This window comes from Xenopus laevis, chromosome 2S (assembly GCF_017654675.1).
Source record: "Xenopus laevis strain J_2021 chromosome 2S, Xenopus_laevis_v10.1, whole genome shotgun sequence".
In the NCBI taxonomy this organism is placed as follows: Eukaryota; Metazoa; Chordata; class Amphibia; order Anura; family Pipidae; genus Xenopus; species Xenopus laevis.
The window spans coordinates 106,594,179-106,610,843 of NC_054374.1; the positions used below are offsets into that span (position 1 = coordinate 106,594,179).

Below are 16,665 nucleotides of genomic sequence, written 5' to 3' on the forward strand. Positions count from 1 at the left end.
TTGACTTTATTTTCTATATATGCAATATATTGTTAGTAGGTCCCTAAGCTCAGGTAACTGACAGCAGCAGCAGAGGGCACAGATCTTCCCCAGCTCAAGAGCTGTGCTTCCCTTGGGCTGGTAAAATAACTCCAAAAATCATTGTGCATTTCTAGCCTACCAAAAAAAGTCGTCAATATTGGATAATCGTTACCTTGGCAACCCAGTTATTTATTTTGTCCTACAAAATAGTCAGCGTTTATTTTTTTTTTAACCGGAGTATATCTAATCCACTTCAAATTGGAGATGAGGGAGGGTCTGGGCAAAGAGCGAAGCATTGACTACAAGTAAATATTCATACCTGATATCTAGGGAACATCGTTATATAACTTTAAATAGACTGGCATCAGTGCAGCATAGCAACTGCTTCTCATACAGAAGGGCTTCCATCATACCGGCGTTTCCCTACAGCCAGCAAGAAAACGCTATTCCACATGGAGTCGCTCATAGTTAGGTAAGTATTACACAAGACACTGTTCGCCTGTGTCTCCTCTCCCCTACGCAGCAGCTTCTAAACTCAACTGCCAGCGTCACCAAGCGGAGCCGCCGCTAATCAAAACTCAGCGCACCTCAGTACGCGCACACTTCCTACAGCTACTTGTCATCACGATGCGCCTCGCAAGGTGTGTCGGGAAATGTAGTTTTAAATGCTGCCATAACTCAGCTGGAGGAAAACTGGCGCCAGATTTTATTATGTCTAAATAAAATCAGTTTTATTCTATAGATAAACGTTCAGTGGCCGTGTATGAGAGCATTATTTGTGTGTTACCTGTACAAAGTTATATGTGAATAAACGGGGCTATGCCAGTTAGGAACGCAGCTTATCAGTCCCAACCATATCCTGGTGAAGGCATTTACACTAGCCATAGACTGTCAAGCAACAAACAACACAGAGAAGACCTACAACTCCCGGCATCCCCCGGGGCACTTCAGGTCCATGGAAGGAGGAGGGAGTGATGAACGAGGTTGCTGTTGCGCATGCGTGGCCGCCTGCTTTGGGCTGAGAAGTGGTGCAAGCTGCTAGGGATAAAATGGTAAGGTGGGGGGTAGGAATTCATGGGGTTTAACTAGGTTGGGAGACGATACAGACGAGACACACACCAAAGTGGTAGGACTCAGAGGGACGGTAGAAAGGGTGGAAATTCTAGTATGTGCGTAGGAGAAAGGTCAATTCCAGGGACACCGGTGATACATGGAAAGCAGGCAGCTAACTTTGTGCTCTGCTACTACAGCCTCCCGCTTCGCCTCGATAGATATATATATATATATATATATTTATGTGTGTCGTCAGAATGTTTGACAACAGGGCTGGCCCTTTCACTTCTCCTCACGGCGGTCCTCCAGCTGCTGTTGAAAGCTAATCCCCCAGTGTAAGAAGTTGTAGTTGTGCAAGTGCTGACAAGACTACAGCTCGGACTATTCTCCGGTTCTAAAGCGCTTAGGGTCGGGTATGAAAGGCGAGTTCCCTGTGCATGGGAGCCGGAGGAGTTGTTGTAAAGTTTGGTTGTCAGGTGCTGTGACAAGCAGAGAGTCAGGCACAAGGGGACTGACAGGCTGGAGGAGGAGGGGATTTGCTGGTATTTTGAGAGCTGTCACATGCAGCTTCCACCATTGCCTTTTTTGGCCTGCACTGTTAGGTGTATTGATATGGTAGCTGTGCCAGGGCCTCTTGACTCCAGTCCCACTCCTTCACAGGCCCAACATTCTCACTCCAACACTTTTTTGGGGGGGATTCTGCACTTCTAAATTAAGGAAACAGGTAGGGCTGGAGGGATTAACTTTTGTTTTCAAGGGGTCTGAGGGTTGTTGCCACCCATATGGAAGCAACTAGGTGTGCAGTTTTTTTCTTTTATAAACCTACTGAAGCTTACTGCCAAATACCAGCTTTAAGGGCTGTTCCCACATGGAAAAATGTCATTACTGCTTAATTTAGCTTTATTAATGTGTTTCCAAAATGGCTTGCCCAATGTTACTCAAGTTTTATTTGTGTTATTGTTGCATATTTGGGCCCTTAACCTTAGTCACTTGCTGTTTTAGTCCTTCATAGGCTTAAAGCTCTTTAGAACATTAGGTCATGGCCCACTTTGCTCATATCAAGGTTACACACAAATATATATAAATATATATATAGTATCAGTTATCCAACAATATTTGAAAGAATATCAAAATATCACCCTATTCATGTGATAAAACAATGGCAAGTCAGACTCAAATGAATTTTCTAGTCCTTTCTTTCAATGATGCATCTACGCTCCAGAACGTTTGGTCTAAAGTTTCTCTGAGGGTTCAGCAATAACAATGGGAGGTAACTAGATGATTTCAAAAGGTATTTTTGCTTTAGTGCAAATATCAGAAAACGGCTGTACTTCTGAGTGTGCCAGCAGCACAACAAATCTGATTTCTGCCCTGATGACATTACATTTGAGTTGGTTCCACATTCTTTTACACTGTAGTTATTATTTAATATTTTTCTACATAACCTTTCTCTTATGTAGAAAACCATTAGAGCTGTTAATATATTTTAAAGATCAAAATTATTGATAGCTCACTTGTGAACAAAGTATTTGTTTGCTACATTTGTTTACGTTTCATTGCGATGCTTTGCCTTGGCTGGTGCATTCTCTCAAACCAGGAATGGCATTTATTAACAGCTTTTTTTCATCCATACAAGTTGTTCTTGTAAAAATACACTAAAAAATGCTATTACTAATAGTCGTATTTTCCCATATTCTTTTCAAGTGGCTGCTTACTTTTATCTAGATTTTTGCACAAAGGTACTTGGCCCCTGAAAATCAATACAGAATTTAATATAATGTTTTCTGTGCTGTGATGCCTGGGGATGTGAGGTGTATGTGGTTGCTCTTTTTTCTTTTTTTTTTTAAACACAGTATGATAAATAGGCTGAATATTCATAGGCATTTTTTGGTCAGTAAACCAGATTTAAATATATTTACTTTATCTATGTAAAACAGGGGTGCCAAAACTTTTTGCAACGAAGGCCAGATTTGGTGAGGTGAAAATGTGTGGGGGCCGACCATTCAGCCTGACATTCTTTGAACCATTAACATTAAATTACAGGAATCGAGTAATCGTAGCAGTAATATTTCGGTACATTAGTGAAATGATCTGCCACTTGGTCTATACTGCTGCCTGTGTGCTGAAGGTGTTGGCAATAGACATGTATTGGCACATAGTGACGGCATACTTCTTTAGTTTACTGTACTGGCACATCAGTACATCTATTGACACCTTAAGCCCTATGTGAAAACAGCGCCTCTTTACCTGCCAGTACATGTCTATTACTAACACCTTCAGCACACAGTCAGCAGTATAGACCAAGTGGCAGATCATTTCACTAATGAGCCTTAATATTACTGCTATTGGATTCCTGATCGCACTGTGCTGGGGGGCCTCATTACTATTAATTTCATGATGGAGGCTGAGGGCCGGTGTAAATTTGAAAACGGCCTGAAATAAAATAATATAGTCATTTTCAAACAACCCCAATTAGAAAATGGTTAGGAAATATTTCCAAACGTACCTACCAGAAATATACTTAGAATGCGTATTTGCTTATTTTAGAAAGTATGTTGTTTCACATTACACTTTCTTTTCAGAAGCCTGATGTTTTACCAGATTCTGGTTTGTTTTTAATAGAGATATGTAGATGTTCTCCCTTGAGTTTGTGGATAAGATAATTTAAAACTGAAGAAAAAAGCTTTTTCATCTTATGCTGTTCTAAGAGATAATACTGACATGAAACATACATACATAAATCAAGAGACTTAAGTCTTGTTTATGAGTAAGCTAGACATGAGAAACATGCTGAAACAACTTCTGCTGCTTCTTTTGCATCCTAAAGCATAAACTTAAATCGTCTCAGAAGGACAAGGTGCGTCAGTTTATGGCATTTACCCAAGCTGGGGAAAGAACTTCAATATATTGTTTAACACAGAATGACTGGAAATTAGAACTGGCAACAGACAACTACTTCCAGAACTCATCATTGTACTGCAAAGAATCAATGAAAAGTACAGTAGACAAAAAGAAATTAGAACACTTATATAACCGATACAAAGGTAAGAATTTTTAACTCTTCCTCCTTCCGCCCTTAGGCGGCACCCTTGGTCTTTTCTCAGTACAGCGTAAGGCAATCAAAGCTGGTGTCTTTCAAAGCACTTACTGTGCCTCTTACATAATAGGTCTTTGACATGTAATTCCCTTTCATAGTGATGTGAAGCTTCAGGGTGATTTAAGATTTTAGAAATCTGTCAAAAAAAATAAATAAATAAATAAATATATATATATATATATATATATATATATATATATATATATATATATATATATATATATATATATATATATATATATATATATATATATATATATTTAAAAACATAGTCAAAAATTACCCACTCTCTCTTTCTTTCTCTCTGATGTGTTTACCTAGCTACCTAATCATATTCAACTTGTGCAGAGAGTAATTTATGCAGAGTATGTGAAAGCCATAAAGTACAGGGGTTCCCTTTTTACTTTATTTTTTACCCACACCTCACATGTTGGTCATATTCATTATCTGGGCATTACATGTTGATAACTACAATGTGAGAAACAGATTTTTGTATTGTGGCTGTTCGAAACAAGATTTCTGGATTTTTTAATAATTTGTCGACTAGTGCCAGCTCTCAAAAGGGGTTACTAAACCAAGCTTTACCAAGCTTCAGTTTTACTATTAGTTACTTGTTATTACTTCTCTTTCAATTCAGATCCTCTCCTATTCAACTTCCAGTCTCTTATTTAAACTACTGCTGGTTGTTGGGGTATATTGTATTACTAATAGAGGTCTTCTGGACAGAAAGCTAAATTAAAAAAAAAAAACACAAACTGTAAAATGAAGAACAACTGCTTATTGTCTCAGAATATATACATGATACTAAAAAAAGGATTCTATGACATTAAAGTTGTCACTTTTCATGATACTTTAGTGGTACAACTAAACATAGCATATTCTGTCTACTTTGGTTCATCTATAGCTTTTATTATGGATTTCTTCAGTTAATTGGATTTGTTTAGAATTTTTTCTCCTGAAAGCAAATTATAAAAAGGGTTCATACATAAAATAATTACAATTCATGTCAGACAATGTTATTTAAACTTAATAAACATTTTATACAGTAAGTAAATATATGGTCTGGTCCCTAAATGTGTGCCATAAGTTATAGATTTTATAAGAAAGATGACCGTAAAAGATACTTTGGGATGTGGAATGTGGTTAGCAGTGCCGTTAGGACAGCATCAGTGGCATATCAGATGAAAAGCTTGCAGTGAATTTGAGTACAGGTACAATGAGTATCTCATCTGGCTATATATCAGAACTGCTGCAATGTGTTACTGACCAATAAGGGCAAATTTATTGACGGGTGCAAAATTTCACCAATGCTACACGTACTTTTTTTTTGGCTGATTAAAACTCAAAATAATTCCTGATTGGTTGCTATGGTAAAGTGAGCTCTACACAGGTATTTTTATTGCAAAATGTTTTAAGCTAACGAGACTGCTTCTTCTATTTGTCTTTTTATCTGTTTTCTATTACAGATCCCCAAGATGAAAATAAAATAGGTATAGATGGAATTCAGTTGTTTTGTGATGATTTGCATCTGGATCCAGCAAGTACCAGCGTACTAGTAATTGCTTGGAAGTTTAGAGCGGCCACACAATGTGAATTTAGTAAAAAGGAGTTTATTGATGGAATGACAGAGCTTGGGTAAGTCCGGAAGGGCAGTTCGGCGAAATCTTCATCTACTTTTCAAGTTATTAGTTATGTTTTTCATTAGTCGGAGCTATAATTATAACAGCGTGTATCTTCATCATAAAATGTTTATATTTTGGTATGATTAGTTTTTCCCTTTTCTTTTAAAGATGTATTACTATAAAAAGGTGTGTTTGTGTGTTTTACAGCTAAATGTTTGACTGGCAGATTAAAGATGAAAAATCCTTCTCTCCTCATTACTGTAAAAACAAACAAACATATTTTGCACACTGTCCGCATCATTACATAAAGGCAGAGATAACAATACAGGTATGGGATCTATTAACTGCAAATCTTAGGAACAGGTGTTTCCCATATTAAGGCTCTTTTGCTAGTGCGGCACACTTTAGTTTAGCATTGGTTCCCAGACTTTAAGGTGGCTCTTTGGGGGGCTGAAGAGCACTGCATGGTGCCCCCAACACAAATGATAATTCTGATTTTCATGCATCTTGGACTTTATTTATTTAAAAAGGACTATTGGACATTGGAATATAGTGGAGCTGACCCCCAAAAGTTTACTTAAAGAAACTTAAACTTAGCAAAATAATCCTATAAGATGTATTAACTTGGAGTGATGCTAGCTTGGTTATCATCAGGTACAAGTTACTTTTTTATTATTACAGAGACATAAAGATCAGTCAAAAATTAAGAATAATTTATTTCAATAAATGCTATGACAGATGATATTGCTCTGTTTTTAGAGTATTCTGGATAATATCTTTACATATAATATATCCCATACCTGTATTCTAATGCATTTAATTTGCATGAGCTACAGTACAAACCTAGAGTTTTTGTATTAGGCAAATACTTTTAAAGCACCATTTGCTGTTATGGTTCTTGCTAATTTCTATTTTAGTAATGGAGATGAGCATATGAATAGCCGAGTTAATTGTGCCATTCTTCTATGGTAGGTCTGACAGCACGGATAAATTAAGGGCTCAGCTACCTCGACTAGAACAAGATCTCAAAGACACCCTCAAATTCAAAGACTTCTATCAGTTTACATTTAATTTTGCAAAGAATCCTGGGCAAAAGGGACTAGGTATGTAATTATAGCACTAACTGGTGGTAAAAGAAAATATGATGCTTTGTTGTAATTGCTCACCCAACCATAATGATTTGGTCACACATTGTCAGATATAGCCATTTGACTTCACACACAATATAGTGGATGTGTGGCCAGCTTGGCCATGCAGGTAAGCTAGAAAACCGGAGGTACCTGTTTGGTGCAAGTGTACTTTAACATGGTGAATTACTTCCCTGTCAGGGGAGCAGTTTACCCAGTTTAACATGTCCATTCAATAGTTTCTAATGTTTCTTAGATTAAGTCCCTTGACCGCCTGGCTCCTTCCTTAGATAAAAGAGGCAGTAGAGGTAACATACTTTTGGCAACTAATATTAGAGGTGCTGGAAGATAGTAACATATTTAAAACTAAATTGTGCCATTGTAACAGAACCCTCACAGCCTATTGCTGCCCTATCTCAACCCTTTCAAACCATGCAATTTTCATTATTTGTGGCTAATTAGCAACAAATTTAAATGCATGCTGCAGACTTTATTTTCCATTAACTTTTTATTAATTTTTCAAATTACAATTGTCCAATGTTAAAATCAAACGGGAATTCAAACAAAAAGAACACAATAAGAAAAAGAAATTCAAAAGAGCGAGAAAGCAGTAAGTTATCACACGGTAGTTATTTGGAAAGTCTGTAATACCGTTTCCTGCTATTTTGGTCCAATGGCCTTTAAGTGTAAAAGTAACTATACACTTATTTGATGAGGTAGTTTGCTTTTCCAGGTCTCCCATATTTGGTTGGTGATTTCCTGTTTTTTAGTCGAAGGGGAATGTTGAAGTATTGACTTTTCATGAGATAAATTTGAATCAGTTGAATTTATTACTTCTTCTAAATTCGGAATATCAGTGGATTTCCACTTTCTAGGAATTAAGAGCCTAGCCGCAGTGAGTATATGGAACACTAGTTTCTGAAATTGGAAAGAGTAATTTTGTAGTGCTAGATTGAACAGGGCTAAGGGCGCTGTCAGCCTAGTGGATATACCGGTGACCTGATTTAATAACTGTGAGACTTCTTCCCAAAAAGAGGTTAGCATGGGACAGACTTTAATGCTTTTCCTGTAACCAGGTGCTGTAAATATAAAGGAAACTTTATTTTCCCCTACACATATTTAACCTCCAGGCCAATCTATCCTTTCTCCAGCTTCCAAAAATAGCCCTACTACCCCATATCTTACCTGCAGATACAGGAAGAGTAGCCACAATGTTTGGCCTCTGTTCTGGTTCCAGGCTTTCCAAGCTTGTGTGGTAGTAGCCAGAACAAGATTGCCTTCCAGTGCTCCTGCTTAACAATCTGCTCCAGGGACAGGAATTGGCACAAGCAAACATGAATGATGCAAACCTCACTGCACAGATTTACATTTAGAAATCATGTAAGCAGTAGCTGGGCAGGTTTGGGAGTCACAATGAAGTGGTTGTGCAGAGGGCAAGGGTAGTTTGCTCTCCTATAAATACCTGTGAGTTCCATACTCTGTCCTATGCTCCCTGTGTGTGCCAAACTCTGCCTGCCCTATGCTCCATGTGTGTGCCCTACTCTGTACTCTGTGGGACGTGAGCCTGGTATTTGTTCTTGGGGTTTGTTAGCATTTGGAAATTGTTGTTAGGGGCCCCTAAGGTGTTTAATCATGTGCTGGGGGTGCAGTGTTATCTACGGGGAGGAGGAGGCATATTTTATGGTATATTTAACGGTATGACTTACATTTTTCACATATGAGTGATGATTGATATCGATACAGTGAGCACCAACCATTTGTTGTTGTTTGTTTTTTTTGGTGTGTTGCCACCATTAATGTGGACTGTTATGTTCAGTAAATAGAGAAGAAGCCTGTAAACTGCCAGGAAACCTACCCCTTAGGTGAAAGATGAGAGCCCTACCAACCCCCGGTCTTCACAACGCCATTTTGGGGCCCTGGTACTTTCTGCTGCAGAACGCTCAGGGATCTTAATCACGGCCAAGGTAGATCAGAAGCACAGTAATGAAAGGATAAGTCAGGCAAGGGTCAATGGCAGGCAGCAAGATAAAGTGGTCAAAAAGGTTAGAAGTCAAAACCAATAAGGACAATAGTAACAACAGGCTTGAGCTGAATCAGGGAACTGAAAACCAGCTTGGGCTTTTATTTTTTAATTTTTGCACCACTACGACGTCCGCACAGCCGTGGGCGCCAAGTCGCAGAGTGGATGTGGGCAGAAGTATTTTCTATCTATTGCGCATACCCGCATCCAGGCGCACCGCCGCCAAGTCATTTCGCGTCCAAACGGGCGGGCGCAAGAAAGACCGGGGATCGGCGCGCTTCGAGGTAAGGACGCACCGGTCTCCCGGAGCGCTTAACAGTGGACATGGTATTAAATGTTCTTGTGATAACATGGGTGGGGTTTAAAGGGGGCGTGGTGAACACTGGCTTCCATTAACGTCAAAATGCTGGCCCTCTGTACCAAAGAAGTTGGACAGCACTGATTTAGGGTATTTCATCATGTGCTGGGGTTGCTGTATTATCCACAGGGGAGGAGGGGACATATGGATTTAAGGGTATGCTTTAAAATGACTTACATTTTTCACAGTGATATCACTGCAGCAAGCACAAACCATTTGTTTTTTTGGTGTACTACCACCATTAAAGTGTATATTAAACGTTCTTGTGATAACATGGGTGTGGTTTAAAGTGGGTGTGGTTTAGAAAAAGTCAGTGGTCAATACTGACTTCCATTATCGGCCCTTCACTGAGTAGACCAGAAACATTCTGGCCATTGGTACCATAGAAGTTGGACAGCACTGACCTTAAAAATCACGGTGGGTTTACTATTGAGCAGGTTTGTTTGAATGTATTAGTTGACTAGCTGAAATGGGTTAGTCAACCTGGTTCAAATTTTGCACCAGTTATTACTTTACTATACTATTCTAGGGTACCTACATTCAAGATTTCCTCTTATATTCACTCCAGCTAATTATATTGTGTGTTTATTTTCAGAATTGGATATGGCAGTTGCTTATTGGAATCTAGTGTTATCTGGAAGATTCAAATTTTTAGATCTTTGGAATACATTTTTGTTGGTAAGTATACCATCTACAGGTATGGATAACCGGTATGGGAACTGTTATCCAGAATGCTCGGAACCTGGGACATTTCAGATGACTGATCTTCTTAACCTTAAGTCAACTATATAATCATTTAAACATTAAATAAACCCAAAAGTCTGGTTTAACTTCCAATAAGGATTAATTATATCTTACTCTGTATCGTGTACAAGGTACTTTTCTGTTCTTACAAAGAAAAAGAAAATCATTTTTTAAAATGCAAATTATTTGGATAAAATGGAGTCTATGGGAGATGGCCTTTCCGTAATTCGTTATTTCTGGGTTACAGGTTTTAAGATAACTGATCTTATACCTGTATTATAATCTTTATGATGTTATAGATTTTTTTTTTTAAATTAATAATTAGTGTGGAGCCCAATGATTTCTGAGGAAGGCCCTGACAGGGTGTTTGTTTCACTGGGGAAATCATATACCAAACAAGAGACAAGATGCATGAAAATACCTTTTTGTTTTGCAAATTACAGAAATCACGTATTCCAAACTAGTCCAGCCCTTTATGTAATCATGTTTCCTTCTGTATTTTTGTGTATTTGTTACCTGCTGGTGTCTTGTTTAAAAGCCCAAGCTGCAAATGTATTAGTTCACAAATCAAGTTACTGAACTTTTTTTCTGGAAATGCTGAAGCAGGCTATAGATGCATTCTACTAGAGGGCACATTTACTAAGAAAACGTAGAATTTTGAAGTATTTTTTTTGGCTACTTCGATCATCGAATAGGCTACTACGACCTTCGACTTTGATTCGAATGATTCGAACTAAAAAACTTTAGACTATTCGACCATTCTATAGTCGAAGTACTGTCTCTTTAAAAAATACTTTGACTACATACTTCGGCAGGTTAAACCTTCCGAGGTACAATGTTAGCCTATGGGGACCTTCCCCATCACTTTTCTAACCTTTTTTTGATCGAAGAAAAATAATTTGGTCGATCGATTATAATCGTTCAAAGTATTTGCGTTAAATCCTTCGAATTCGATATTCGAAGGATTTAACTTCGAGGGTCAAATTCGAGGGTTAATTAACCCTCGATATTCGACCCTTGATAAATGTGCCCCTAGGTGTTCAATTGTCTTTGATGCCCACTATAGCTATTTATTCTTTATTTGGCTTTGGTTCTTCAATAGATTAGGGCTCTTTCCATATTTTGGGATCCCTACTTTGTCTACTCTAAATTATTTAAACATTAATTAAATAAAATAACATTGTTTTGCCTCCAATAAGAATTATTTTTATCTTCGTTGGAATCAAGTGCAAGGTACTGTTTTGTTATTACAGAGTAATAGAAAGTATGTTTTAAAAATGTAAAAGGAGTCTGTGTGATGTAACTTTCCTATAATTTGGAGGTTTCTGGATATAGGGTTCCAAATAAAAGATGCAATACCTATATAATCAATTGAAATGCAGGTACTTGTTTTTGGGGTTATGGCATACAGGGATATTTGATTGTCACTGTGGTTTAGTGGAGAAACTTATGCCTGAGAATAGTATTGCAAGTACAGTACCACTTTGCAATGATAATTTATTTTTAAATGGCTGCTTTGATGAATGATATGAAAATGCCTGTGTGCAATAATCGAGTCATACACAGTATTAGTCATATTTGATGTGCGATAGAGAAAATAAAGATCAGTTTTTTTGTGTAAAAGTAAACATGGGACTAAACATGGGCAGAGGCAGTTCCAGTTTGCCTGCTACCCTTATCATATATAAAAGATATGGCATAAACTGACCACGTGTATGAATATCTAGCCCCTTTTGAAATTAGTGTTTTGACCCACCACCTTGATAAGTTTGCCACTTATTTACACATCTTTTTACACTGTTTTTTTTCAGTGAATTTAGTTTACAAAGCATAATAAATGTGAAGCAAATGTTATTTCTCATATCTGACAATGCAAATTGCATTACTGAATTACACTGTATTATTGTTTATTGTTAACTGCAATAAATAAACATGAGAGAGAGAGAGGCCTGTTTTTTAATTAACTTAAATGAAATGATGTTTTTTAAATAACCTACTGAATGGTTCCCAGTGTGCACTCACTACTTGTGGACTGTTTTATATAGATACACACACATAATTATGTTTATTTGTTTAGGAACACCATAAAAGGTCTATTCCAAAAGATACATGGAACCTTCTCTTGGATTTCGGCAATATGATCGCAGATGATATGTCTAACTATGATGAAGAAGGTATTTGTATTTCATCTAACTTAACATACATTAAATTGTCGAATGGCATTTAGATGCAGGACTGGGCAAGTATTTAGGGGCTGGCAAGAGTTGGTGTGCCAATTTTCTTGAACGAAGATCTGCTAACCACCAGGGAAGGGTATAAAGAAAAAAAATTAAAGGAAAATAGCAACATCTTGGCCCACATATCCGCCACATAGATGTGCAGATTTTAGCCTTGTATCCGACGAAGATCGGACATCGCAATCTTCCTGTAAGGAATCCTTACCCTGGTGGTCTAGTGGGGGGATGGCAGGGACGCCTGCCGCCCCCTCGGTGGGGACACCCGCCGCGACACATTCTTCCGGCGCTTCCTTAGTGTGCGCGCGCATGTGCCTTTAAATACGGAAGTGCGCATGCGCGCGCACACTAAGGAAGCGCCGGAAGAGTGCGTCGCGGCAGGCGTCCCTGCCGTCCCCCCACTAGACCACCAGGGTAAGGATTCCTTACATTAGGACTTGTTTCCTGGTGCTTCTGAGCCTTAGTGCATCTGTTCCTATTATCCTGTATATTGATTATCCGTGTTTGACCCTGCCTGTATCCTGACTACTCTGAACTCTGTATCCTGACCCTTGCCTGCCTACGACAACTCTTCCTGTTTAACCCATTGATTGACAACCCGGTTTGACCCTTGCCTGCCTGACGATTCTGATATCTGCCTGCCTCGACCCAGCCTGTCTGACCATCCTTCTGCCTAATCCTTTTGTACCGTGGCCTTCGGCCCAAAAAGACTTTACTAACAGCCGTGCCCCTTCGCCAGCCAGAACATCTCACCTTGCACCCCTCGTTAAGTCCAGGTGGCACCCAAGTAAGCTGAGGGCTCCTCCCGAAGCCCAACGGTGGTCACACTACTGGTGAAGCCGAGCCGAGACCAGGGTGCTTGGCATTTGTTCTGGTATCGGGTGCCGGCCGTGACACTTCCGACCTGGCTCTAACCACTGAGATTAAATAAAGTAGAAAAGGAACAAATTAGACAATGTTCTGCCCGTGACGGCAATTGTGCAAAAGTTATGTCTGCCAAATAGTAGTGACAGACACCTATATCAGATAGGCAATACATTCAGAGTAATTATCGTTAGCCGTCAGAAATCTTCTGACCTCTCCGATCGACATTGTACGAAAAAGTTTGGGACAAACTACAAGGTCCGAAAATCGTAAAAAACTTTGATTGGTACGTCTTTATCTTTGCGTCTATGGCCAGCTTTAGTTTCACTTGACAAGACAGCAACATAAAAAGCAGTCTAAGCATGCACTAGTATGCACCACTGAGCATAACATTTGTAATGTAAAACCAGGATGAGTAATGAGTCTTAAAGGGGTCCTATTCACCAGAGAAAGAAAATGTAATTCTAAGCTACGTTAATTATACGTTTTTAGTGGTCTAAAACTTTTTTTTTTTTTTGAAAATGTCATTGCGTTTCAAAGCAGTATATGTCTGACTGTTTACATTTTCTGCACCCCTGGCTCTTAATTCTTAAACAAAGTTACAAGCAAGCTCAGACTCAGAGAACATTTACATTTATAATGACTTTATAACCACAAAAAATCTTTAATAAATGTAGTTTAGAAAGTTGCCTAGAATTACATTTTCTATTATTAAAAAAATAGTTTTTGGGTGTAGGACCGTTTATCTACGTGGCTCAATTTCAATTATAGTTGAGGGGCACTCTGCTACATACAGTATCTAGAAAGTGTTCAAATGTATTGCCACTATTCAAAATAAGCTCCATTTGAGAGTGACTATTAATGGCTAGTTACCTAGTCAAATTGGCACTCTCTACATCATACTAAAAGTGAATTTAAAGGTGAACAAACCCTTTAACATTCTGATATATCTCTGTTCTGTGCACAAAGGAATGTATATCTTCTAAAAGTATAATTGAAACAAATTCTTTTCTCTTTCAGGAGCATGGCCTGTTCTTATAGATGATTTTGTAGAGTATGCAAGACCATTAGTCACAGGAGGAAAACGTAAACCTCTTTAGCTAAAGACTGCTAAGAAGGACTAATGATGCTTCGCCATTTCATTGAAAAATGAAGACTTTTTTTTGGTTAATGGCTGAGACCGAGAAGACCTTGTGGCAGACAATTCTGGACCTCGAGAAAATCCTTGTCAGAATTCTGCCTGAACCATATTGGTGGGCTGTTCTTGGACAGGAATTTGCCCTAGTGAGGGCACTGGTAGTTTGTGGGATGCTGGCTTCATATCTTATATTGGTTGTATCATATAGGATGTAGAGAATGCATGATTTTATACTTTGGAGCAATTCAAATTGAGGCCATTTTATTAAAAAAAGAAAATATTTAATGAGCATGCCATTCCGTTTATGAGCCAGAGGTAAACACCAGCAATTACTTATCCGCTGTATTATATTGTAACTATATAAAATGCAGTATTTGTGGTATAAATTCTATCTGATGAGAACTTGTATGGCATGTTGTATTTTTTATCACTAACCCTTTGATACAATAATGAAAATAATATAGGAAAGGCCCTTACAAAGCAAAACCAGAACAGAATTTGGCATTATGAAGCTCTGGTTCAAAACCAAGTCCACTGTATGTGATCTTCAGTATGCCCTCTTGTGTACCTAGGCCTTGGGTACAAAAATGCAGTTGTAAGCTCTTCGGGGCAGGGATTCATTCTGACTATGTCAATGTAAAATAAACATAAATTATAGTGTTAACTAGCTTTAATGTATAACTCATGCCTTTGTTTTTTTTTTATTTAAATTGATATATAATTAAATAATATTTAAACTGTATTTTTTCTATTATTTGAAGGTTCAGGCACAGCATGTTTACTCCAGGTGGATATGTTAAATAAGTACAGTACTTCTTGCAGAATAGACTTCAAAATATGGATCTGATCACATTGTATGAAAATAATATGCAATCAGAACTGCATGAGATCTGTTACTACATCTCTGCCATTCAACTTCACCTTCATACAAGTTACTAAAAGCTTTAAAACCAGTAAGAACCATGTTATACAACTGTCATTTGTGTGAATTTGTTTGTATTTTTTTTAAAAGGGATACATGTAAAATAGATGTCCTATATGTACATTTAGGAAAATTGTCAGTTGTCAGTAAAAGAGACTTACTCTGTGTTTATGGTAACATTGCCTTTCCTTTAGTCTCGGGGGAAACTGCTGTGCCTTGAGTATGATGGAAATATAAATAGAAAATTCCAGTTTGTCCAATATTTCTTTATGGCTTAAAGGACCAGTAACACATTTTTTTCAAGTTCAAAATCCACTCTACCCTTTTCCACCTGCAGATTTATCTCTCAGAAATGGTTCTATGATTAATGCTTAAAGGGATACTGTCATGGGAAAACATTTTTTTTTCAAAATGAATCAGTTAATAGTGCTGCTCCAGCAGAATTCTGCAATGAATCCATTTCTCAAAAGAGCAAACAGATTTTTTTATATTCAATTTTGAAATCTGACATGGGGCTAGACATTTTGTCAATTTCCCAGCTGCCCCATGTCATGTGACTTGTGCCTGCACTTCAGGAGAGAAATGCTTTCTGGCAGGCAGCTGTTTTTCCTTCTCAATGTAACTGAATGTGTCTCAGTGGGACATGGGTTTTTACTATTGAGTGTTGTTCTTAGATCTACCAGGCAGCTGTTATCTTGTGTTAGGGAGCTGCTATCTGGTTACCTTCCCATTGTTCTTTTGTTTGGCTGCTGGGGGGAAAAAGGGAGGGGTGATATCACTCCAACTTGCAGTACAGCAGTAAAGAGTGACTGAAGTTTATCAGAGCACAAGTCACATGACTTGGGGTAGCTGGGAAATTGACAAAATGTCTAGCCCCATGTCAGATTTCAAAATTGAATATAAAAAAAATCTGTTTGCTCTTTTGAGAAATGGATTTCAGTGCAGAATTCTGCTGGAGCAGCACTATTAACTGATTCATTTTGAAAAAAAAATCTTTTTCCCATGACAGTATCCCTTTAATAAAAAAAATACCATAATAAAACACAGCTTCCGGATGTACTGCAAGATCCAATGTGTGGCGCTCGACATCTCCTCCTTGCCAGCCTTCTAAACCAGAAGTTAGTTTTGGCTGCGGGCAGTGTAACTTCTTTGGTGTCATTTATTTCTGTAAAAGCAAGCGAGTGACAGACTGTAGCAGCAAACTGGTCAGCAATAAATCTAAAAACATAGACCTCTCTTAAATCCGTGCATGCATTCCTTCACCTCTCCCCTGCTTTTACAGAAATAAATTATGCCGAAGAAGTTACACTGCCCGCCGCCAAAACTAATTTCCAGTTTAGAAGGCTGGCAAGGAGGAGATGTTGAGCAACACACATTGGATCTTGCAGTCGCCTTTTGGGAAAGACAGAGTACATCTGGAACCTGTATTTTATAATGGTATTTTTTTTATTAAGCATTAATCATA

The 16,665-nt window shown here is 38.2% G+C and overlaps 1 protein-coding gene across 3 annotated transcripts; it reads left to right on the forward strand.

Moving 5' to 3' along the window:
* The first annotated feature begins 1,016 nt into the window (after positions 1–1,016).
* Positions 1,017–15,020, forward strand: dcun1d2.S (DCN1, defective in cullin neddylation 1, domain containing 2 S homeolog). 3 transcript variants are annotated; one of them, NM_001094297.1, is given in 7 exon segments: positions 1,017–1,073; positions 3,902–4,118; positions 5,638–5,806; positions 6,766–6,896; positions 9,894–9,976; positions 12,120–12,216; positions 14,161–14,942. In NM_001094297.1, coding segments are annotated over 7 exon segments (780 nt in total). In that variant the 5' UTR covers positions 1,017–1,070; the 3' UTR covers positions 14,241–14,942.
* The last annotated feature ends 1,645 nt before the right edge of the window (positions 15,021–16,665 follow it).

Bases quoted from the DNA above. Each gene is read 5' to 3' on its own strand.
- dcun1d2.S (XM_018248366.2), top strand. From the start codon at position 3,944: ATGGCATTTACCCAAGCTGGGGAAAGAACTTCAATATATTGTTTAACA. The intron at 5,807-6,765 runs GTAAGTCCGGAA...CTTCTATGGTAG, and splicing joins GATGGAATGACAGAGCTTGG to GTCTGACAGCACGGATAAAT. The intron at 12,217-14,160 runs GTATTTGTATTT...TTTCTCTTTCAG, and splicing joins GTCTAACTATGATGAAGAAG to GAGCATGGCCTGTTCTTATA.